Here is a 26,240-nt window from a genome sequence, read left to right on the forward strand (position 1 = left end):
CTCTCTCCTTATCCTTCCTGACTTATTGCTCTCCAGTTTTGTGTTTTGCTAGTGTCCTTGTCACTACTGGTAGTATGAGGCGATACCTGCAGCCCGTTCAGCTCAATTGGCATTCGCTAGCGAACACTAGAATTCACAGGCCTGCCATTGGTTCCCTGTTCTCTTCACAGATGACGGCAGGTTCACACTGAGCACATGTGACAGACATGAAAAGCGAGGCGGTTTGTCAGGTTAACGATTGACATTAAATAATTAATTTGTTAATGGTAAAAGGTTGCTAAAACGGACGGATTTAGTCGGAGTACTGGCTATTTAATACTGACAACATATTGCTGCTGTTTTATGTATATTTGAGATCTTTATTGTAACGGCATACACTTCACTTTACTTTGGTGTGTCTCTGCACCTCCTTGGTTTGAACATGGTTTAAATTGGTTGTTGCACCGGAGCTTTAAAGAATGATGATAGAGAATAATGAAGAACAGAATCTGTGTATTATACTTTTTGTCAACTGAAGAAAACCATGTAACCTTCAATGTCTGAGAACAGTGTTTTTACATCTCCCACAAGAGAGCTACAGCGCCGCATTGTATTGCACCAGTTTTTGACTGACTCCAGTGAGCTTTTTAGGACTCAGAGTTGCTGACTATTTTAGCAAAGATTTTTAAAGTTGGGTTCTCAACTAACCTAGACCTGAGCTTTTTTCTTAATCAACTCTTCTAAACTCTCACTACTGTTTCATTAGATCATTTTCCATTATTCAATAAATGCCTCATGGAACTACAGTGACTGCTGATCAGGAAAAGTTGCATAGTCTCACTTTAAAATGAGCACATTTCAAGGCCTTTCTGGAAATTTGCTTATTCACTTTTACTCATTCACAGGAGAGCTTGATGAGAAGGCAAAATTGTATATTGATCTTATAGCGCATTTGGAGAAACAACGAAAAAAAAGAAGAAAACACAACATTTTCGCTTCACAGAAAGTTGGACTTGAACACATCTGTCCTGTTTGTTTGTTCAGGGTGATCTGGCGGTGAGCAGAGCGGCTCTTGGTTCCAGGCAGCGGTGTTGTTAGTTGGAAACAATCAACAACGCCACCTTCCTGGCTCAGACACCAACACCACCAACACCACCAACACCACCAGCACCAGCACAGCTGACGGCAACATACCAACTACCAGCGGGGGCGCTCCTGCTCTCTCCCCCTTCTTCTTCAAATTGCTCATCTTTGGATGGAAACTGCTTTCTCTCTAAAATGAAGGGTGTAATTTATGGGCGTAAAATCGATAAATTAATGAAAATGAATTGTTTAAGCAGCACCGAACAAATGTAGGTATATGTAGCCTGGCGTACCAACGTGTCAAGGTTTTTGAAGGATCCAGTTGTTACACAAAGACAAGATGATGATTTGTCATTTACCTAAAACTTCCCCTTCAAATAACTGAAAACAGGATGGTGTGTATTGATTACATTGCAGGTATATTAAACTCTTGCTGTCATGGAATTTCCTACAGTCGTTGACAAATGGATTTAAAAACTTAAGGAGCATATTTTAGAGGTCAGAGGAACACATGTCATCATCTACCTATCTGAGCTAGTGTACCTTAATGTACAATTATATCTAAAGTGAACAAGCAGCTTTTGCTCTAAAAAATACTTAAACTGAACTTTACATTGATAATAATTTAGTTTGAAAGATAAATGTCAATATTAAGTCTTGTCAAGTTTTGCCGTGGCAACAACTGTCCTGTAGATGTGAAAGTGCTGAACTATTAACCCCTTTGATTTTTTTTATCACAGTAACCTGGTTTTTAATTAAGGGAAATCCTTTCTTTCGGCTTTGAGCACATGTATGAACTCATGCAGTCTAATCTAAATGTCCTGCAGTAAATCCTCATTCATGATGGTTATAATCTGTTTCTGTTGAAACTGTTTTAGAGATGTGCTGATTCAACTGTATGGTCATTCTGGAGGCTGAGGTTGTGTTTCTTAGCCACATGCATGTATCAAAATAAAACAAATTGAACATTTTTTGCAACATTTGCTGAAGCTAATATTTTCTATAAAATATCTTGAATATTGTTCTTGTTCAAACAAAAGTCACTAACTACAACATCTTTAATCTGTTGAATCTGTAGCTACGAGTCTCAAATGCTGTGTTGTTACTCATAGATGACTCAAAAAGTTCTGCACATGCTCACTTTTGCTCCACATTACTCAGTGAAATGTGGAGCGCCAAAAAGGTTCAACTGCAGACGCTTAGACCTCATTTCTCCTCCTCAGACCGGTTTCCTCAGGCCCCTCAGACTTGTTGTATGTACAGAAATGCATTTGAATGGTGAGTAGTGCAGTAGTGCATGCTTTATTTATGGATGATGTGTGACCTCTAGTGGGTGTAAGACGTAACAAAGGAGGAAATCAACTGACATTTTCCTGGTCATAATGATTTTTAGGGGGAATATTAAACTTTTCTGTAACTAAATGATTCGCAGTCTGTTAGCTGAGAGAGGAAAGGGTTAAAGGTGTGTCACTCATAAATGTTTGTGTTTTTACCAGTTTAGTAATAAATGTTGGGGATGATCTCAAATTTCAACCCATGTAAATAGCACATGTCAAACTAGCATGGGGCATATCCAGAGATGGAAAGAGTCCTAAAATATTGTACTTAAGTAAAACTACTGTTACACTGATGAATTTTTACTTAAGTACAAGTAAAGTTACTCTTATAATAATCTGTTCAAGTAAAAGTAAAAAGTACCTCCCTTAAAATGTACTCAGAGTAAAAGTTTCTTAGTTACTTAATAAACCTCCTAAAATAACTTATTTATACTGATTTAATATTTACAGGCCTTGTTATTATACTTAATTAAATCGCAGTCTTTTGCGATTTGAAGAAGGCACAAAGCCAGATATTAGTTCGTTTGACAGATCCTTTGCTAAAGCAATGGCGCAAAACAATGTTAGAGAACTTTTTTATGCTATTATGAGAAGTTTTGTGAATGTTTTTATAAAGTCATCTCCCTATTTAAGCTTCAAACAGGTGGTAATTTTAATGTGACTTCATAGGCGTTAGCATAATACATTTTTTTATTAACATAGGCCTAAGCATAATTAACTAGTTACCAGCTGGTTGCCAATGCCAACCAACATTAGCAATGTCATGCACCCCATGTCTTTTTGGCTAATTTGAGCAAAGCGTCTTACCAAACTATAAAAACTTTTTTTTACAAACTACCCGTGGTACAAGTAGGGTGCAAACTACGGGGGAGCTTGGTTCCTCTTAGTAACCCATGTAAAATACTATAATACTATACTATAATATCCTTTGTGGGGATCATCAATGGTAATAAATGATTTTTGAACGATTACAGTCATTAATATTTTATTACACTTAGAAGTCCGATTCGTTAAGATTCAGCTAAAAGATGTGGTGCATTCGATCACTGAGCACAGCAAAGTGTCTGAAAAGGACCTTAAGAGGTGGATGCATAATTGCAAATGCAAACAGATGTTGCAGGCTACCTGCCGAGATTTGCATCCACCTCTTTTCTCAGCATTAATGAGGTGCTTACAGTTCTCGGCAGGCAGGCAGAATTCTGGCCGTGACATGTTGGAGTTCTGGGCGAGATTTTAAATTTTGAGCATTACATCAATTTATGGTTCATCTCTATCTATATAAAGCGAAACACAATTTTGAGGCGGTATGTGACAATTCAAAATATTAAAATTTAATAGAATTCAGGCATACTGTATGCTATTGTTTTTAAATACATTTTTCCCTGTAGATCAACTTTTCTAATTTAATAAGATCCCTGCTAAGTCAGTACACATGCTTTGCCTTGCCTTCTCTTTTGAGTCTCCATTTGGGGAAAAATACTCATTCATATTCATTTATAAACTCCTGGACTTTAATAGCTCATTTGTTTAAGCAGATTTTCTGCTCAGGTTCAAAACTTTCTGCACATTCAGAATATGTACCACAGTGTTCTCTGACAAAATTGCAATATCACAAGACTAATGTCATAGTTTAATGAGAGTTCATAATATTTTTAATTCTAGCTGGCCTCTACTCTGCTGTGCATTACGTTATTGATCGCTGGTATATAGCCTATCACTTTAGACCGTTAGACCAACACAGTTTGGGACAGCATGCTGCATGTAAAACCGAAACCAACCACAAACACACTGATCAGGCAGAAATCTCACCTCAAATCCACAACTTAACTTCAGCAGCTCCAATAAAGTGCAGCTCACAGTCCACATGAGCAAGGCTGCACTTCAGTTTTAAGATGTTTATATTGCAAATCTGTAGTCGACCATTTACGTTACGTTACATTTTGCGCCCTTTGAGTTGGCCCTTTAAGATATGAAGCGATTTGCGCTGCGCCATCCTGTCTCTCTCCCCTTGTTCACTCACCCTCGTCCTCTGTCAAGTTGGCTGGACTCCCTCACCTGCCCTCTCCCCTCGGACTTCCCCCACGGCGACCTCCCAGTTCTCTCCTGTCTCCTCTCTTCCTCGGTCCCCAGTGCCCCCCGGCCCTCTGGTCTCAGTCTCCTCGGTTCCCCGTGCCTGCGTCTCCCCGGCTTCCACCTCTCCCTCAACTCCAGTCCCTCAACCCCTTCTTTCCCCAAAATAAACCTGTTAATCCCCAGAGTTGCGTTTGGGTCCAGTCTGTCCCCACACCACACCTTAACAAATGCGAGTAAAGGTAATTCAGTACTTTTCCACCCCTGGGCATATCCATCCATCATCAACCGCTTCTCCTGCTTACAGGGTCGCGGGGGGCTAGAGCCAATTCCAGCTGACATTGGGCAAAAGGTGGAGAACACCCTGGACAGGTTGCCAATCCATCGCAGGGCCACACATAGACACACACTTGGACAGACAACCACTCACACTCACACTTAAGGACAATTTCAGAGTTTCAGAATTATCAGTCTCACTCACAACTAGATTAGTCATTTATTTTACTTCCTGTCCATCTGTCATTGGGAAATTTTAAACGTTTTGTTTATAGTTTCATTATTATAGGTAAATGCATTTGCTGTCAACCACCTATTGCTCACTCTGTCCTTATCATCTCCCTCCTCAGTGTGTGGTCAGCCTTCGTTCAACACCAAGATTGTTGAAGGACAATGGCCTCTGCAGGCAGCTGGCCCTGGCAGGCCAGTCGTCAAACCTCTGTGTTCCACTTCTGTGGAGGATCCATCATTAACAAACAATGCTCACTGCTTCTACAGGTCAGCATTGAGAGTAGGGCAGCAATGGTTTCTACACGTTAACAAATAGATAAATAATGAAGTCATGTCAAACAAAGACACAGATACCTACAAGACTAAATGTCTTTTCGCTTCCAGTGTTTGCAGTAAACTCTCGCCCGTTGATCGTTGAAAGGCCGAAGTTGTAACGTATCCCTCGTTTAAAAATGGCAGATATGTTTATCTCGAGATCTGGCAACTCTGATGATGTCTACTAACTTTCCGGGGTGGCGAAGGCGCAATGAATAAGACTATGTCTTTGGTGTGAGAGACCTGGGTTCAATCCCCCACTGTGACCCATCCACCATTGTGTCCCTGAGCAAGATACTTAACCCCTAGTTGCTCCAGAGGCGTGCGACCTCTGACATGGATAGCAATTGTAAGTCGCTAAATTAATAAATGTAAACTTTCAAGTCTTGTGTTGCCAGTAGTCATGTCTCAGTAGGGCTACACCTGCCATCTAGCAGTTGAAAATAGTATTTGCATTTTGTTTTAAATTAAAATGAAAGTTAATGTGGTGAACGTTTACAGCTAAAATAAAGATAATTAAAATGTTTCAAACATTTACTTGCATTTGATAATATGATGTAATGCAACTCAACAATGCATGGGTGAAAACTACATGTAACCAATTTGGCCTGAAACAGGGCTATAGCCAAGCCGTTGATATTAGACCACTGATTGCCTCTATTTTGCCGGGTGGGCTAAAAGCAGACTACACATAGCCTGCCCAAATAAGAGCTAAATCGTGGCTACGCACAGGCTGCGCGTAAAACATGTTAAAGAAATGAAACAAAAAAACAAAGGTAGTAGCTGAGTCCAGGGAATCCAAAACAAACAGTCCAAACAAAAAGTAATCCAACAGAAAATCCAGAGAAACGAGAAATCCAAAACTGCAGGAACAACAGGGTACAATGAGGAAAAACCACAACAGAAGACAGAGCATCTGAACACAACAGAGAGGGGGGTAATACGAACAATGACCGGACGAAGACTGAAGAGAAACACCAAACATCTACAGTATACACCAGGGATTAACGAGCAGGGCGGGAGTAACACAGGTGACAGACATGAGACTAACGAGACACAGGCAGGCAGAGAGAGAGCAGGGGAAAACAGAGAGACTGACATGCAGAGGGATACTGGGGTAACAGACATAACACAGGTTACTGAACACTAAACACAGGCCATATCACAAGTAGTAACAGATCAGAAATAAACAAACTAACTCAGACACGAGCAGACTAAACTAAAATAATGCAGACAAGGAACCTGCAGTAAATACCAAAACATGAACCAAGGCACAGAACTGGGTACAAAGACAAAGAACTAAAATGCAGGAACAAGAGCTAAGATAAGAGACAAGACATAAACTACTAAGGACAAGGAACGAGAGAAACAGGCAAATAGAAGGACACATGAAAACAATGCCAAAAACTCAGAAAATCCAGAGGAAAAATACAACTCATAACAGTAATCACTTTAGACCTTGCTTAAATGATGGAATATCATACACCTTGCAGTTATTTTGGCAAAAACGTCACGTAACCACATGTAAAGTTAATGTGGCTAGATGTGGGTTCTTCACAGCTGGACTAAATCAGGTCTATAGTAAACCTAGACGGTGAAATGCTAATTGCTTGCTGGGCTTCCTCTGTCCACTCTGTCGTTGATTGTTCCCTCTGGCTGGATGAATCCTGATGCTCCTGTTTTCGTGCATAATCCAGTTTTGCATGCCTGCCGAGAATTGCATGCACCTCCAAATACTGCTTTCCATCCATCCATCCATCCATCGTCAACTGCTTATCCTGCGTACGTGATAAATGATTCGAAGCATATATTATTTTGAACGATTACAGTTGTTAATATTTTATTACACTAATTTATGGTTCATCTCTATCTATATAAAGCGAAACACAAAGTGGTATGTGACAATTCAAAACATTAAATTTTAATAGAATTCAGGCATTCTGTATGCTATTGCAATTCCAGCTGACATTGGGCGAAAGGCAGAGTACACCCTGGACAGGTCTCCAGTCCATCGCAGGGCCACACATATACAAACAACCACGCACACTCACACCTAAGGACAATTTAGGGTCATCAATCGACCTAGTCCGCATGTCTTTTGGATGGTGGGAGGAAGTTGGAGCACCCAGAGAGAACCTGCAAACTCCACACAGAAAGGCCAGGGCAACCGGGTTCGAATATACAACCTTCTTGCTGTGAGGCGACAGCGTTAACCACTGCACCACCGCACCATCTCGGCATATCATGAATATAAATACAAAGTTGTTGTTTCAAAAGCTTTTGGGTTTCTTTATGTTAATTTTCTAAGTTCAGAGTCTCACTCACAACTAGATTAGTCATTTATTTTACTTCCTGTCCATCTGTCATTGGGAAATTTTAAACATGTTTTTTGGTCGTAAACGTTTTGTTATTACTATAGGTAAATGCATTTGCTTACCATATTTTGCTCACTCTGTCCTTATCATCTCCCTCCTTTGTGTGTGGTCAGCATTTGCTCAACACCAAGATTGTTGGAGGACAAATGGCCTCTCCAGGCAGCTGGCCCTGGCAGGCCAGTCTGCAAACCTCTGGGTTCCACTTCTATGGAGGATCCCTCATTAAATATCAATGGGTGCTGACTGCTGCTCACTGCTTCCAAAAGTCAACATTGAGAGTAGGGCAGCAACAAAAAAACAACATGCCATGCAGTGGTTCCAAACACTGGGCTCGGGACCCTTTAAAGGGGTTTCTAGATGACAGGACCAAAAAGAAGGAAAACATTGTTTTGAAATTGACTAAAATTGGAATGATTTTATCTGGGGAAAAGAGAAAATGCATGTTGTTTCAACCTGTGATGATGGTTAGCTAGCAGATGAATCATTTTGAGGGTTCTCCAGTTGTGAGAGGAAAGAGGTGGAATGAAATGGCTGTAATGGAATCTCAGCATTTTATTAGCTTTGTGAACTGGCTACTTGTTTTTTATTAATTTTTTTTTTTTTACCAGGAAATTCCATTGAGATCAAAAATCTTTTTCACATGAGAGACCTGGCCAAGGTAGCAGCCATACACAAACACAACATATTAAAATGCAACATATCCAACAACAAAATTCAAATAACAAAAACTGCTCATGCTCAAACACTCATGTGTTTATTCCTGTTTTATCAAATCTGTTCTCACTTTCTCTTTTATCGGCTGGCTGGTCACTTTCTAGCAGAAAAATCACATGCAAGGTGTTGTGAAGGTATGCAGCAAAATTGCAGGCCCACCCTTAGATGACCTACATAACCTGTGTAAGGTCAGATCCTTAAAGAAGATGAGAGCTATCCTGGCTGATCAGAGTCATCCCATGGATTTATGCTGCTGCCATCAGGGCGCAGATAGAGTCTGCCACGATGCAGAACAAATAGATTAAAAAGGTCATGCATCCCGGCTGTTATCCCCATTGTTAATAGTACCCTGTAAATTTAAATTTAAGTAATGTTGTACTGTGGATGTGTTTATTTATTGTTGTTTGAGCCATATATTTGTTACTGCTAGCTATAATCCAAATTGGCCCTCGGGGATAATAAAGTTACTTTGGACCTTCTACCCTGTGTACATTATTCAAATATATGAACATTCTGTAAATATGTTTATTACACGTCATATAACTGTTCTATTGGTCAACAAACTGAGTAAAAAGGGAGATCAGGTTGTAATAGTTCCTGAGTAGGGCCAATTGTAAACAGCCCTTTAAGGCAGTGAAAGCTCTGTCAGCTTCATAAGTCCAAGTCATTCTGTCAACTGCACTGAACTTTTTAGCCTTGACTCATGAAAAAGAGATTTGCCTCTCATTTTGAATAATTTGGGATCCACTGTCTACAATATGACATCCTTTCTACAAAGCTCATCACCTTTTTCCATTTTTTAAAAATGATTATTGTTTTTGAATAAGTTTGGATGCCGTTTGCTAGAGAGATTTGCCTTCTGCTGTGATCACATGTCCCAGATATGTCACTTGTGTTAGAGCAAATTGAAATTTGGATGGTGTCAAAGTTGCATGCTTCTTGTGATGATCAGATCATTAGGTCATACAAGATTTTCATGCTAATCACTGCAGAAACCAAATCAAAAACAGGTTTATTACCTTCAAGTGCTTCTTGTTTGTGTGTATATTGTATCACACATCATCAAAATCAACAAATCATCAAAAATCTAACTTTGGGTGAACTATCAGATGTGTTGCATCTTTTATCAGACCCATGTCATACTTATGAACTGCCCCTATATCATTTGGCACCTCAAACAGGTCATTCATGTTCACAGGTGAATGTTTAACGATGGGGTGTGAAGAATGTATACCAGGAACTACTTCAACATTCTTTTAACCTGACTTGTGCATGTGAAAACTGTTTTGTATACATTACCATCTGTACACTCATCTATTCTCCCCATACACGGGTCTGACTTCCTCAAATCCTTCCATTTCTAGTCAGCAGGCTTAGCCAGTGGCATGTGTGGACACACCCCTTCAAACAGCTCAGATTGAAAAGGAGAAAGAGAAACAAAACATCTGCAGCCTCTCTTTTCCAGAAAACATGCTGTAAAAACAACGTTTCTATTTCCTGACTGTCCTCATTCCACAGCAAATACAACGGGTGCAATGGTCTCGAACAAATGGGTTTTATAGTTTAACCCTTGTAGGTGACACAGAGCTTCCCTCTGCACGTCACTTGTTGCTGTTTGTTGGAGCTTGGCACGCTATTGCTCGAGGTAGGACACTTTTTCACCCCTCGCTCAAAAGACTGGTTTCTAAGAGAGAGATTTCCCTCTCATTTTGACTAATTTGGGATCTGCTGTCTACAACATGACGTCATTCCTACAAAGCTCTTCACCTTTTTCTCCATCCATTGTCAACCGCCCATTCTGTATGCCGGGGCGCTTAGCCAAACCCAGCTGACATCAGGCGAGAGGTGGGCTACACCCTGGACAGGTCACCAGTCCATCACAGACACGAACAACCACTCACACACCCAGTCACACTAAAGGGCAATTTAGAGTCACTAATTAACCAAGCCTGCATGTCGATGGACGGTGGGAGGAAGTCAGAGCACCTGGAGAGAACCCACGTAGAGACGAGGAGAACCTGCAAACTCCACACACATTTTCCCTCTGCTGTGATCTCATGTGCCTGATATGTCACTTGTCTTTGAGCAAATTGAACTTTAGAAAGGCTAGTGTAAGATTTATTTTTGTTACAATTTAAGTGCATCACACACAGGGAGCAGTCAGCTGCATGTGATTGGGGAACCACTTCCTCGAGTCCTTCCATTTCCGTTAATCAGTCTCAGCCAGTGGCGCATGTGGACACAAATTTTGACTTGTCAGACCACAATGCAGTTTTCCACTTCGCCTCAGTCATCTTAAATGAGCTCGGGCCCACAGAAGGTGGTGGCGTTTCTGGATCTGGTTTATATACAGTTTCCTCGGCATGGTAGAGTTTCAACTTACATTTTTGGATGCAGTGACGAACTGTGTTCACAGACAATGGTTTTTGGTAATGTTCCACAGAATCCTGTCTGTTTCTGATGCAGTGCCATCTGAAGGCCCAAAGATCACAGCATTCAATATTGTTTTTTGTTGCTCTGTGTACAGAGGTTTCTTCTGATTCTATGAATCTTTTAATGATTTGATGTACAGAATCCCCAGGTTATTTGCAATTTTACAAAACATACTTAAATTATTGCAGTATTTGCCAGCACAGTCTTTCACAGAGTGGTAAACCCTTCCCCATCTTCACTTCAGAAAGAATGATCTTTTTATACCCAATCATTTTAATAATCTTCTTCTTGATAATCTTGATGTTCCACCACATATGTTTTTCTTAATATTTCACAAGTATTCCAGTCAGACAGGCAGCACACTGATAAAATGAATTAGGCTAAATTAAATACATTGTAAACCAGATCATCATGAGTTACCCACTGTAACATTCCCACAGTCGTTCTGTTGTTCCTCATGACAGACAGGTGACTTCAAGAACAAATATTAATTTTAGTTTTGGTGAACACTGAACACTGAACCACAGACTGCATAAAACAAAAGACTGAACACACTTACACTCACCTAAAGGATTATTAGGAACACCTGTTCAATTTCTCATTAATGCAATTATCTAATCAACCAATCACATGGCAGTTGCTTCAATGCATTTAGGGGTGTGGTCCTGGTCAAGACAATCTCCTGCAAACTGAATGTCAGAATGGGAAAGAAAGGTGATTTAAGCAATTTTGAGCGTGGCATGGTTGTTGGTGCCAGACGGGCCGGTCTGAGTATTTCACAATCTGCTCAGTTACTGGAATTTTCACGCACAACCATTTCTAGGGTTTACAAAGAATGATGTGAAAAAGGGAAAAACATCCAGTATGCGGCAGTCCTGTGGGCGAAAATGCCTTGTTGATGCTAGAGGTCAGAGGAGAATGGGCCGACTGATTCAAGCTGATAGAAGAGCAACTTTGACTGAAATAACTACTCGTTACAACCGAGGTATGCAGCAAAACATTTGTGAAGCCACAACACGCCCAACCTTGAGGCGGATGGGCTACAACAGCAGAAGACCCCACCGGGTACCACTCATCTCCACTACAAATAGGAAAAAAGAGGCTACAATTTGCAAGAGCTCACCAAAATTGGACAGTTGAAGACTGGAAAAATGTTGCCTGGTCGGATGAGTCTCGATTTCTGTTGAGACATTCAGATGGTAGAGTCAGAATTTGGCGTAAACAGAATGAGAACATGGATCCATCATGCCTTGTTACCACTGTGCAGGCTGGTGGTGGTGGTGTAATGGTGTGGGGGATGTTTTCTTGGCACACTTTAGGCCCCTTAGTGCCAGTTGGGCATTGTTTAAATGCCGCGGCCTACCTGAGCATTGTTTCTGACCGTGTCCATCCCTTTATGGCCACCATGTACCCATCCTCTGATGGCTACTTCCAGCAGGATAATGCACCATGTCACAAAGCTCCAATCATTTCAAATTGGTTTCTTGAACATGACAATGAGTTCACTGTACTAAAATGGCCCCCACAGTCACCAGATCTCAAGCCAATAGAGCATCTTTGGGATGTGGTGGAATGGGAGCTTCGTGCCCTGGATGTGCATCCCACAAATCTCCATCAACTGCAAGATGCTATCCTATCAATATGGGCCAACATTTCTAAAGAATGCTTTCAGCACCTTGTTGAATCAATGCCACAAAGAATTAAGGCAGTTCTGAAGGCGAAAGGGGGTCAAACACAGTATTAGTATGGTGTTCCTAATAATCCTTTAGGTGAGTGTATATACTGGTAGCTACGTATGTATTCAAAAGCCTGCTGTGTGTGTAAATGCGGTCAGCTGTACTGCTATAGAGGACACACTAGATATCTTTCTATTAAATATATGGCACAGTGCTCTGATAACAGATATCTCACAGAAGTTCACTGAATCAAAACATGATTTTCTCTTGCAATGGTGAATGTTTACATTGTTTTAAATTGGTACTTTTACCCAAGCACTTTTTCAGAAAGTCCTATATAATGGCTATTTTTTTCTTGTTAGCTTTTTACAAACCCTGCTGAGAAACATTCTTGAAGTGATGGATGCACAATAAAAACTGACGTTTGGTGACACTGATTACTGGTTCATCTTGTTCCAAATCAAGTTAATTTGTTAGCAGGAAGCCTGAGGCTGTTTGACTAGTGAATTCCTCATTATTTGAAATGTGTCTTTTTCCCAGCAGGAAATGAAGCACAGTAAATCAGCTCCACCACGTTCAGCTACAACTAGAGTTTCGGCAATCTTCTCTTTTTTTCATATCGTCCAGTTATGGCTACTTGAGATCAGTAATAGGCGATCTGATCAGCAGTGGGCCGTGTTACGTAGCAGCGTGCCAGTCAGATGCCAGCTTGGAAGATTTAGGCTTAGTGTCAAAGTGAAATGTGACCTCATATATTTTGGCCTATTCTTATCTTTAATATCACAATCCAACTCATATTCATAACTTAACGACTATGTGAGATGTCAGATCCACAGAAAGAGAAGGCAGACAAACTGGTTAGTAATTAGGATTCAAAGTTCGATTCTGCTGATTAACGGGGCTCAGCAGGCGCTGACATTAAGATAGCTTTCCTTAATAGCTCGACTACTTACATGTTTGCTTATAACTTATTTGAAGTTGGGTCTCAGACATTGACAGGGTTGTGTTAAGAACATAGATAGACTGACTTCTCAGAGTTAACTTGAAGGCTTTAGTTTTGTTTGACTTGTTTTCCTTAGTTTAAAAGCACTTTGTTACCTGTAATGAAAAAGGCTATACAAATAAAGCTATAATTGCTATTATTAGGAAAAAAAGGTTTAATCTGTGACAACACATTGTATTTTTAAGCTTTATCATGTTTGTTTTTAGTGTAAAATCTAAAAACGTTACTAGGTGGTGAAAAGGAAATTTTCATGTACTCAAAGAACAGAACTTTAGTAAATGTACTTTGCTCAGACACGTGACATTTTTGATGTTTTGTGAAACAGGTGATAGGTAAGATGTTGGGCGTGTCAATGGACAGGTGGGCTTGAGTTGGAGGTAGACAGAGAGGGAGGGAGGAAGAGAGGGAGGGAGAGAGGGAGGGAGGGAGGAGAGAAGAAGGGTATTAAAGCAGGTGCATTTCTGATGATATGGACTTGCAGCGATGGCTTTCTACAAAGTGATCTGTGTGGCAACTCTGCTGACTCTCCTGACACAAGGTAAGAACCCTCCTCACTGTGCACAGAGGATGAAGAATCTTTTAATTAAGTAAGAGAAGTTGTTAAATAAGTCAGTATTACATACAAATGCAAATCCTGTATTCAAATTAAACTTTACAAAATTGTAGCAATAAAATGTACACAACCAACGTGCTCAGTGGATCCTGTTGCACTTAATCAAAATATACATCCACACTATTTATGAAAATGATCAAATCTACGAGAGAAGGAGAAATAAAGTAAGAAAAGTCCAGGATTAAAAGTCGTTATGTAATCTGTTAAGATGTTTATGGAAAATTAAATTAAATTAAATGGCAAAACTACCCAAATGTATTTTTGACATGTTTAAAAAGACATTAATCTGCATGTGAGCAGTAATTATAGAAAGCACATAAATGGAATGGAATAGAAATAGTTTGGATGCATATGTAAGTGAAATAACATAAATTCATTTCTGCTTCACTGTAATTGTTCTATTAGCAGATAATTATAAAAAGAATTCAGGAAGCAGCTGTGTGATGTAAATGCTATTTTTCCTGACAGTCACTATTTGCTTTCATTCTTTGAGACATGAATTAGTACCTTTTACTTTCTGCATATACCTTTGTGATTAATAAAGTTGTACACTCAATAAAGACTTTGATACACTCTAATTGGGGATGTTAGCTTCCTTCTGAAGCAGCTGTGAGCTGTACTCTATTAAAGGTGCTGAAGTTCACATTTGTGTGGATTTATGGTGAGATTTATTTCTGACTACAAGTCTTTTCAGTTTCAATTTGCCATCTCTGATGAAGAAAAGCGCGCTTTTCTCATCCCAAAAAGGTTCTGTCAGACGGTCTAAAGGGGATCAGAAGAGCAAAAACTCAGGCTAATGCACAGCAGAGGACAGGGCAGGAAGGTTTTGTTAAAATATTGACTGTACTCTCATAGATTGTGATTTTATTTATATTATATATCTATTATATTTATATATTACACCTTTTGTCTCTAAATATTACCAAGCTATTCTGCAAAAAGAAAAAATATGTGGGAGAGATTTTGGATGTGCACAACATTTTAGACATGAGGAGAAAAACTTCTGAAACACAGGAGCTATTAAAGTCCAGGGGATAACTGAATTAAAATGAATTGATTAATCATTGGTGCCACATGCACATTTAAAGATGTTACTACAGTCATGCCTACAAATTACCATATATGGAAAACCAGCTCTGTATGACATCATTAAGAGCCAAGAGTAAAGCTTTGGCCACTTTTAACATGAACATCTGACATTGTAACATTATAGATAAGACATATATATTAAGACATTTAATATAAGAAGCCTAATAAGTCTCCTTTACTCTGTGTGCGTGTGCGTGTGTGTGTGTGCGTGCGTGCGTGCGTGTGTGTAGGATCACGCAATACACACCCATTATAAACTCAGAAAAAAGCTCAAAAAAGCATAAAACTTTGACAGCAACCGTGAACAAACCATAAAATATTTCGAAAGACCGAATACATCATTAATAGATTAACTTCTTGTGACCAATTTACAGTTTAAATCAAGTCTGTAGCTGAATGTATGCTGACCTGGTGAGCTTTCAAAGTGGAGTAGGTGTGAGGAGGATTTCTACAGTCTCTCCATTCATTTAGAAAGGGAAATGTTTCCTGGAAAACCTTGAATATTTTGGAAAGTCTTCAAGGTATCAATGACAAAAGTAATAGCACCCCATTCCTCATTGAGCCGGACAACTTGGAGTTTGAACGGAGTTTCTACGTCAAAAGCTGTGGGATTAGTTAAGGTCCAAAAAAACGTAACGGAAGAATAATACGAAATAAATATTAGCAATAACATTATTATTATATATAATAATAACATTATTAAAGCCAGCAATGCAGTTTAGTGTTTTTCAACAATCCTTAAAATATTCCACATCTTTCATACATTTGTATTATTTTTATTTATTTTTCAAGCCATGAATCTAGTTTAGTACAAGCTAACTAGTAAAGTTGAATTGTGCTTGAATTGAAAATTAAAGGCGCTGAATTTATTTTAACACAGACCTATAATTCTGCAATTTAAAGCCACCTTAAAAATTTACTTTCTTACTTCTCTCTTCTTTACTTTTCAGTCTGTCCTTGTAGTAAGAGTTTCTTGTAAGCATGCAATTAAAGTAATATGTGTGGATTTAATTTAAGCCAATTATGTGAACTATAGCCAAGACATATCAGTAAATATAAATACACAATTACTGTATCATAAAGATTTTGTTTGTTTTATGTTTTCAGAGTCTCACTCACAACTAAGTGGTAAGTCAAAGTTTTTACCTCACTTTTTTACTTCCTGTCTGTTTGTCTGTCATTGGGACATTTTAAACATGTTTTTGGGACGTAAACATGTTGTTAATATCTTCTTTACTTTCTTTTATCTAATTATTTCCCCACTGTGTCTTGTCTCTCTCCTCAGTGTGCGGTAAGCCAACACTCAACACCAAGATTGTTGGAGGACAGGTGGCCACTCCAGGCAGCTGGCCCTGGCAGGCCAGTCTACGAACCTCTGGGTCCCACTTCTGCGCAGGAACCCTCATTAACAATCAATGGGTGATGACTGCAGCTCAGTGCTGCGCAAGGTAAGCAGAGAGGGTAGGGCGGCGACAAATAAACAAACAGTCTGTCTAAATGAGGACTGAGAGGACAGATAAAAAACATTTTTCTGCTACTGAAATTCGACCGATATCACCATCCAAGGAGAAAATGTGTGTTGTTTAAACCTTTGATGATGTGTATCAGCAGACAATGATTTATTTTGAGGGGTCATTAGCCAAAAAGGATGGTTACTGCTTCTCTAAGAGGCAGGGAAAGAAAATTAAAGAGGATTATTCTAGAAAGAGTTTAGGATGCATTTTAGGGTTAATTTTTGAGAGGTCATATTATGCTTTTTGGCTTTTTCCCTCTCCTTTATTTAGTTATAAATCTTTTTTTGTGCATGTAATAGGTTTGCAAAGTGAAAAAGCCCACCCCAAAGGGAGTTCCCATCTCCCACAGAAAACTCCGCTCTGAAATCCTGAAAACAGCTTGTTTGTAGTCCAGCTGTTTCCCTTTCCCCTAATGCAATCTCTAAACCCACTGGCTATCGTCTGACAGCCATTTGGCTTTTATTAATTTTGTAAACTGGTTACTGTGAAACAATCCGTTCATAGACGTCTCCCGCTCAATTCTCGCGTCACATGTTGCTAATCGAACTGTCAACATGGGGTGCATCTCAAGTCTCTTATTTGTTGTTTCCTGGCTTGAACCAGAAGTTGTTCTTCTCCGACATCTTGCAGACCGTCCCAAAGCTCTTATTTGTGCTCCGAGGAGCAAGGAGCCATCTCTGAGGAGCTATGAGTGAAGATACACGAGTGCCGCCTTGGCGGAAGTCTTTGACAGAAGACATGACCATTTTATTTATTTAACACGGAAAGAAAGCCTGCACATACGATATCACGACTGCATCTGATGAAAGCAGAATAACATCAGGAAAGGACGTCACATTTCTCTAAAAGCAAATTTCCTCGTTCCTTCTCTCCTTGCATGATTTCCTTGCAAGTGAGGGAAACGTGGATGCAATTAAGAGAATTGAATCAGAATCAGTTTTATTTGCCAGGTATGTGTACACATATGAGGAATTTGACTCAGGATTGTACATTGCTCACGATGTGCTTACTCATACAATAATACAATTATAAAATAAGATACAACATAAAAATCCGACACAGGCTACAGTATAAAGAACACAATCTATATACAGACTATAAACAGAAACAGCCAAGTTGTGAGAAGCACCCATTGACCGCTGCATGTGAAAGGAAGTGTTGACCCAGATTTACACTAGCCACACCAGGAGCCAGAACATTGTCTGTTGCTCCCAGAGGCTAAATCCTCTTCAGTCGATGACCGATGGGTTCAGAGATTGCCCTCATGCAAACAAGTTGTGTCCATTAATGAATCATGCCGTCCAGAGATAAAGACATTTCTTGATTCCATGTGTCTTTGTCTCCCTTTGGAGTTTATAGAGTTTAAGCTTTTGGTCTGAGACACAGGGACAGACCTCATGTTTGGGCTGGTTTGTCGCTGCCATGTAAAAAGATGCTGCAACTGAAAACCCCTGTTGATATTGCAGATGTTTTTCGGTTTAGAGATGTTCATCCATTATATTCTGTTGATCTCCACACCAACAGTACACCAATGTAAAGAACATGGACTACATGTACGGACTGAAGTATTAATTCATAATTAAAGGGAACAATTTATGTGATTAGGACTTGAGATCAGGAAAAAAAGCATATTGAGCACATGAATGACTAAGATGAGGGAATTATTTATAATATTAGGATTCAAATTACTAACTTGTAGAAATGAAATCTCCCTGTTGCAACATCTATTAATCTCCATACAAACTAGACGTGGTCATAAAATGGACTTTTGCTAAAGTGCTCTTGACTACAGTTCTGCTTTTCATGTTTTTGCACTGTTTTGTTTCTCTTCTGATTACCTCAGATCAGGCCTAAGCACGAGCACTCTGACCGTGTATCTGGGTCTCCAGAGTCTACAGGGAATAAACCCCAATCAAGTGTCTCGCACAGTATCACAGATCATCATTCATCCCAACTTTAACTCTGGAACTTTTGAAAACAACATCTGCCTCCTGAAGCTCTCCTCACCCGTGACTTTAACCACCTACATTCAGCCCGTCTGTCTGGCAGCCACAGGCAGCACCTTCTACAAGGGGACTCTCTCCTGGGCCACCGGCTGGGGCAATGTTGGAACTGGAGGTGGGTCAGAAAGGACCTGGATTACATTTATTCTCAGTAACAGTCTGATTACAGTGGTTGTATGTTTATCGAGTGATAAGCAGGTTTGAGTCCAAACGCACAACAGTGGAGAGCTGACATCAGTTTGCAAGGTTTATTAGCAAAAAGCAGAATAATGTGACTTCCATGGAAGCATGGAAGCGTGTAACAGATTATAACAAAGGTTATGATCTGTTATAAGAAACTAAATTCAAATAAAACTGGTAAATGCAGCCGCACAGAGACAAGCAGAACCCTCAACATACTGCAATGACCGAAGAGGGACTGAAAACCATTTATACAAGTGCAAACAAGCGTTGTGGGACACAACCAGGGGACACACATCAGGTACTCAGGATAGGGAAGACTCTCTCAAACACACACAGAGGCAGGGAGATACAGATGTGATACAGATCAGTGGCCTGCACTGCGAGGCGAGCTAAGGTGGACAGGTTTTTAAAAGAGTTTCTCTCATAGTTTTATGACGGATGTCAGATGATATTCAGGCTTTTTCTTTTTCTTGGATTATTACCCCTCTCCCCTGGTTCCATTTTGTTTTGTTTAAGGGACCTAATATGTAGTTGCACCTTTCATCTTAAATCATTACACATAAAAGAAGAGTTTATCAAGCCTGACTTTGCTTTATAACCCGGAGTTAAATCTGAGTAGTTTGAACTCTATGAAGGGTAGCACAGGCCTCAGTTGCCACAAAGTTACTCCTTTAGCTACCTGGAAAAGCCAGTTATCTTGCTTTATTGTACAGTCCACTGGTAGAGAAATTAAACAAGATGGGAAAACGGAAAGTAGACGTCAAAATCATGACATGAATGCACTTATTAAGAATTGTTCACATCATTGTGTTGTTAGAGTGCATACAGTATAACACCAGTATGCTTTATTAAAATACAATATCTTTGTTTCATTGACTTAGAAAGATGAAAACAAATCTCAGGGAATAAAGGATGAAGTGAAATATCCTTTTCATAAATCTTAGATCTCTAGAGTTATCTTTGATCAGGACATGTCGTTTAAGTCTCACATTAAACAAATTTCAAGGACCGCCTTTTTTCACCTACATAATATTGCAAAAATCAAGAACATCCTGTCTAAAAATGATGCAGAAAAACTAGTCCATGCATTTGTTACTTCTAGGCTGGATTACTGCAATTCCTTATTATCAGGCTGCTCAAAAAAGTCCATTAAGACTCTTCAGCTGATCCAGAATGCTGCAGCACGTCTTCTGACAGGAACCAGGAAAAGAGATCACATTTCTCCTGTTTTAGCTTCTCTGCATTGGCTTCCAGTAAAATCCAGAATAGAATTTAAAATCCTTCTTCTCACCTACAAAGCTCTTAATGGTCAGGCACCATCTTATCTTAAAGAGCTCATAGTACCTTACTACCCCACCAGAGCACTGCGCTCCCAGAATGCAGGGTTACTTGTGGTTCCTAGAGTCTCCAAAAGTAGACTAGGAGCCAGAGCGTTCAGCTATCAAGCTCCTCTCCTGTGGAACCAGGTTCCAGTTTGGGTTCAGGAGGCAGACACCATCTCCACATTTAAGAGTAGGCTTAAGACTTTCCTCTTATAGTTAGGGCTGGCTCAGGTGAAGTCCTGAAATATCCCTTAGTTATGTTACTGCTCGAGTGCCACTGGTACAATTATTAATAATCCTATTATTTCATTATCATTAATATTAGTAAAATGATCAATAACATTATTCATTTCTTGTCTGCACCACAACCACTTTTACTGTATATGTATTTCTACAGCATGTGGTCGTTGTGTTCCATCACCCCCTCACCCTCTATCGCTATCCAATGCTCTCTCTCTCTCTCTCTCTCTCTCTCTCTCTCTCTCTCTCAACCCCAACTGGTCGAGAACATGAGTTGATCGAGTTCTCTATTCCTCCAAAAAGAGAGTCTTTTCTTGCCTCAAGTGTTAATAATAATATAAAGAGGACAGTCTTGTCCTGCTCTATATGAAAAGTGAAATGAGATAACTTTTGTTGTGAATTGCCGTTATATAAATTTAATTTGAAATACTGGAAGTGTTTTGCAGTTTGGTGGGGGACCTGTCCTTTGGTTTAACAATAGAGTTACTCATTGTCCCTTTAATGGGCTAAGACATTGTAAAACTGCTGGCATGGTCCTTTAACTTCAAGTAGTGAGAATGTCTGTTTGATCCACAGAGGAACACCTGGAAACTCTTGAGGTGTGCCACAGATCACTGATGTGTTTATTAAACTGCCCATTTTGTGTGAAACCATTTTAAAAGATGTGAACATTTGTTTATTAACCTGAATTTGTGTCTCTTCAGTGCCCCTTCCTTTCCCACAAAACCTAATGGAGGTGCAGCTGCCGGTTGTAGGAAACAGAGAGTGTACCTGTAACTACGGAGTGAGCTTGATCACAAACAACAAGATGTGCACCGGGTTCAGTGCTGGAGGAAAGGACGTCTGTCAGGTGATCATTTTTACGCCTGTTTTTTGTCAGATTTGACCTTCTGCAAAGATTCCTTCTCCTAAATGTTTCTCTCCTTTAAGGGGGATGGAGGAAGTCCGCTCGTGAGCAAGCAGGGCGGTCGCTGGATCCAGGCGGGAATCTGGAGTTTTTCCAGTGGTAAGGGCTGTGCCCAGCCTAATATCCCATCAGGCTACACCCGAGTGTCCCAGTATCAGTCCTGGATCAACAGCCGGATCACCAGCAACCAGCCAGGCTTCATCACCTTTAAATCCACTGGGACCGACGGTGACCTCAGCATAAGATGTCCTGCCACCCCACCCCCAGCAGCTCAAGGTAAGTGCCTACCACGTCCAGACTTTGATTTTTAACTCAACTTTAACTCTACATTTCGCCTTGGAAAGCTTAATTTTAAATATTTTCTTCTTCTTCTAACAAACAGTTTCTTATTCTGTTTCAGAATGTATTTGATTGAAGATGTGTTCATTTACTGTTTTACATAATGAAGTGCATTTGAACAATGATTTGTTCACTAACTGTTGTACATCATGAAGTTCATAGCAGCACCATGGTTGTTTATAAAACAATAACGTTAAATAATTGTGATCACAGGAGTACGACTCTTCGTAAAGAGTAAACCTGACTTCATGTGTAAAATCAGTGGAGGGCCCCTTTAACTTCTGCTACTGTCATGATTTTGTGACATGAAGGCGTCACCAGGGACTGGAGCAATAACAGTAGTAGTTGTAGCATTAATACATCTCATTAGTATTAGTAGTAATAAGATTAGAAGCACCAACATACAGTCATTTCAGCCCGTCCTCACCAGAAAAATGTCTGTATAGGTTGATTGTTCAAGCAGCTTATTACAACCAATATTATAATAATAATAATAATAATCCCGCGACCCTGTACGCAGGATAAGCGGTTGACGATGGATGGATGGATGGATAATAATAATTTATTGTTAGACTGTGACCTCTAGTGGTCTTAAGATGTAACAAAAGAGGAAGACAGCTGACACATTTTGGTCATTGAAGGCTTTCGTGGTCATAATGAGTTCTAGGGGAATTGTGAAAATAACTGCAAACTCCTTTTCTGTTAGTGGAAATGATTTACCAGTCTGTTAGCTGAGAGAGGACAGGGTTTAAAGTCACTTATCAAAAATCTTTGTGTTTGAATGACTTTAGTAATAAAAATATTCACAAAATGTCCATCCATCCATCCATCGTCAACCGCTAATCCTGCGTACAGGGTCGCGGGGGGGCTGGAGCCCAGCTGACATTGGGCGAAAGGCGGGGTTCACCCTGGACAGGTCGCCAGTCAATCGCAGCATTCACAAAATGTATCCCATGTTAATATAGCATGACACATATTGAATTTACACATGAATTGCTGTTTTAAGTAAGTGAGTCTCCCTCACAACTAGCTGCTAAGTCAAAGTTTCACTGCTAACGTTTTACTTCTTGTCCATCTGTCATTTTGAAGATTTAAACATGTTGTTGATTAAAATAGTTTCATTATTGTTAGTATTTCCTGTAAACCCCGTATTGTTCAGCCTGTCTCTTTATTGTCTCTCTCCTCAGTGTGTGGTCAGCCTACGCTGAACACCAAGATTGTTGGAGGACAGGTGGCCTCTGCAGGCAGCTGGCCCTGGCAGGCCAGTCTGCAAACCTCTACAGGGTTCCACTTCTGTGGAGGAACCCTCATTAACAACGACTGGGTGATGACTGCTGCTCACTGCTGTGCAATGTAAGCAGTGAGGGTAGGGTTGTGCCATGCAGTCCTGTAAACAGCCTGGTTCCCAAACTGGGGTCGAGACCGTTGCTACTCGAATTTAAATGAGTTTATCATTCATCATCATTCAAGGTGAAAATCTACATTGTTTCAACCTGTGATGACGGGTAGCAAGCAGACAATGCTTAATTTTATAGGGGTCCCCAGCCAACAAGGTTGAGAAGAACTGCTCTAAGAGGCAGGGGAGGCAACAGTCAGGTAGAGGAGCAGCTGGGCGATGTGATTTCCTGAGGCAGAGAGAAAAGCAGAGAGAGCAAGGCAATGTGATAGCTCAGTTCATTCTGTGTTGGTCTTGAGAGCAACCAAAACAGGCAGGCAGACAAAAACTAGCAAATAGCTGGTTAAACTCGAACAGTTTTAGGTTGTCAAAGTGTGAAAGACATAGGGTTGATTACAATTGAATGAACAATTCAGCAGGGAATGTACGCAACAGCGGACTCAGAAAGTATAATCCTTGCTTAACGCGCCGTAGCTGGAGTCAGTGGACTTTCGGAGTAACGCCCCCTCTTATCACTGCAGGACAAAAACAGGCAAAGCCACCGAACGGAGAGCCAAAAAACAACAAATAGACAGACAACATTAAAACGCAACAAGCACCTGACACTCATACAAACAGAGAAACAAGTTCTTTTACTCACACACAGAAGTCAAGGCAGTGGGGGAACTGAAACCGTTATATTTATTAATTTGTTCTCTCAACCGAATCTTTATTAACAGATCAGTCAATAGTCGACACATATGGACGCATGGTAAAGACCCCTTGGTGTCAGTTTGTAACGCACTGGGAAGCCCCTTAGCGTCATAGTTCAATGCACTGTAGTCATTTTTGAAAGCTAAAAGCAGGTGACTGAACACTATTGTATGTTTGAAACAAAAAGTCAACACTGATTGTTTTAGTTGAAGTAACTAAGTACAAGTCATGAAAGTAACGTAGTTATTTTAACCCAAAACATGATGTTTCCTAAACCTAACCAAACATTAACCACAAGTTTTATTTTAAAACTCTAACCGACGCTTGAAATTTGTTCTTGCTAACTTCATTAGATATGTACACTTGGAGATTGCTTTGCTGTAAAAACAAAACTTTGATTGGTAGAATAAGGTAGAAATGAATCCTTAGTTTTCTGGAGGTCTCCTCTCCAGCACATGCAAAGAACATGGACTGAAAATTATTAATTTTAGGAAACGACTTCTCTAATTAGGACTTGAGGTCATGAAAATATTAATTGAGAAAAAGGATGACTAAGTTGAGGGAATGATATCTCCCTGTTGCCACATCTGTCAGGCTCCATACGAACTAGACCAGACATGGTCTTCAAGTGTCTGCTAAAGTGCTCTTGACTACAGTTCTGCTTTTCATGGCTTTGCATTGTTTTGTGTTACTTCTGATTACAGCACAGGTATAACCACGAGCACTCTAGTTGTCTCTCTGGGTCTCCAGAGTCTACAGGGATCAAACCCCAATAAAGCGTCTCGGACAGTATCACAGATCATCATTCATCCCAACTATAACCCCGCAAATTTGGAAAACGACATCTGCCTCCTGAAGCTCTCCTCACCGGTGGCTTTCACTTCCTACATCCAGCCCGTCTGTCTGGCAGCTCCAGGCAGCACCTACTACAAGGGGACTCTCTCCTGGGCCACCGGCTGGGGTAGAATTGGAACTGGAGGTGGGTCAGAAAGCACCTGGATTACATTTATTTTCAGAGACAGTATAACTACAATGGTGACAACAACTGTGTTTTCAGAATTTTCCATGTAAAAATGTTCCTCCTTTACCCAGGGGAGCAACAAAACCTTCCTGTAACTAACTGGCTGTAGGGATCCTTTCATCATAATCTGTCTGTGACATTAACACAGTTTTGTGAATAAGTTTAAATATTTTATAAGCGGTGAGTGGAGTAGGGCCAACATGGAGGACAGCTCTCCATGTGTCAACAGGCAGGTAGGAAGGGGTACGAGCACATTCACTGACAGCAACACTCAGCACAGAGTGAGTCAAGGAGAAGTGGGAGACGTTCCGCAGATAGAACCCAATAAAAGAACAAGGGGAAGACAAAGAAGTGCAAATGTCTTCCACTGTCATTCCTCTGTGCAGCGCCATAGAGTTTGAGATTCCTCTGGTTGAGTGCGCTCTGATGCCCTCTGGAGCTTCCATCTCAGAAGACAGATACGCCTAAAGCTTCAAACAGCCAGCGAGACAAGAGCTGCGCAGACAGGTGAACCCACAAAGATCGTTCCCTGTAATCAACAAACAGGCGCTGGGAACGGTGGAAAATGGCCGTGCACGTAACGTAACAAGACAGAGAAAGAAACTGGACAGAGAAGATTAGAAAAAAAACATCCACAGTAATAACCCTCGATCTGAAAGCGGTGTTAAAGCTGGATTAGAGCGCAAAACGGCCATCGCCCTGAATTCTGAGGCATGAAGGGGCCACAGAGAAAGCAGGTAGATTACTAACTCAAAGCAAAAAGCAAGGCAGCATTTTTAAGAATGGAATAGAATTTTGAACGATCTTTATTGTCATTTTGCTCAGATATAATGACATTTGTGTGGAAATAGAATAGAAAGGTAAAGCAAATAAATAAAATAAGTAAATAACGACTGAATTAAATACATAAATAAGCAGTGCCCCATAAACAGCAGTAAGAACAACATACAATTTCAAAAGACAATTATGGTATCAGGAAGTTAATGAAGTCTCAGTTGTCTCAGTTCTTTATCGAAACTCTTATCAGTTCTTTTTCATTACTAAATAAGTGCCTTTAAAAAATATTATTTAAAAAAAAACATTCAGACAGGATTGTATTTGAATATTTTATCATAACTAAATGTTTTTTCTAAAGAAGCAACAGGATTAAAAACAGCAAAGTCACTCAGATCTCACTGGAAAAACATCATTTTTACTCCTGTGTTTGTGTCCGATTTCACATTTTGCAAAGAATCCTTCTCTAAGATGTTTCTTTCCTTATAGGGGGATTCAGGAGGTCCGCTGGTGAGCAAGCAGGGCGGTCGCTGGATCCAGGGGGGAATCGTGAGTTTTACCAGTACTCTGGGCTGTGCCGTGCCTAATATCCCATCAGGCTACACCCGAGTGTCCCAGTATCAGTCCTGGATCAACAGCCAGATCACCAGCAAC

At 40.2% G+C, this 26,240-nt stretch overlaps 2 protein-coding genes across 2 annotated transcripts in view; both read left to right on the plus strand.

Moving 5' to 3' along the window:
- The window catches only part of LOC119896540 (transmembrane protease serine 9-like), a 33,766-nt gene extending 31,724 nt beyond the window's left edge, over positions 1–2,042 (plus strand). Inside the window, exon 15 of the mRNA XM_038710005.1 lies at positions 1,024–2,042. Within this exon, the coding sequence (XP_038565933.1) occupies positions 1,024–1,039 (16 nt within the window). The 3' untranslated portion in view covers positions 1,040–2,042. The remainder of the gene's footprint in view (positions 1–1,023) is intronic.
- An 11,884-nt stretch (positions 2,043–13,926) lies between these two features.
- LOC119918018 (serine protease 33-like) lies at positions 13,927–25,280 on the plus strand. Its single transcript, XM_038738516.1, has 9 exons — positions 13,927–14,030; positions 16,302–16,322; positions 16,480–16,642; positions 18,564–18,826; positions 21,161–21,306; positions 21,387–21,639; positions 22,890–23,026; positions 24,542–24,774; positions 25,199–25,280. Exons 1-9 carry the CDS (start codon positions 13,976–13,978, stop codon positions 25,278–25,280), a joined length of 1,353 nt encoding a protein of 450 aa, XP_038594444.1. The 5' UTR covers positions 13,927–13,975.
- The last annotated feature ends 960 nt before the right edge of the window (positions 25,281–26,240 follow it).

This window comes from Micropterus salmoides, unplaced genomic scaffold, assembly GCF_014851395.1.
Source record: "Micropterus salmoides isolate LMB-PRFRI ecotype aquatic unplaced genomic scaffold, ASM1485139v1 Ms_hic_scaffold_10, whole genome shotgun sequence".
In the NCBI taxonomy this organism is placed as follows: Eukaryota; Metazoa; Chordata; class Actinopteri; order Centrarchiformes; family Centrarchidae; genus Micropterus; species Micropterus salmoides.

Bases quoted from the DNA above. Each gene is read 5' to 3' on its own strand.
- LOC119918018 (XM_038738516.1), top strand. From the start codon at position 13,976: ATGGCTTTCTACAAAGTGATCTGTGTGGCAACTCTGCTGACTCTCCTG. The intron at 18,827-21,160 runs GTGGGTCAGAAA...GTGTCTCTTCAG, and splicing joins GGGCAATGTTGGAACTGGAG to TGCCCCTTCCTTTCCCACAA. The intron at 21,640-22,889 runs GTAAGTGCCTAC...CTCTCTCCTCAG, and splicing joins CCCACCCCCAGCAGCTCAAG to TGTGTGGTCAGCCTACGCTG.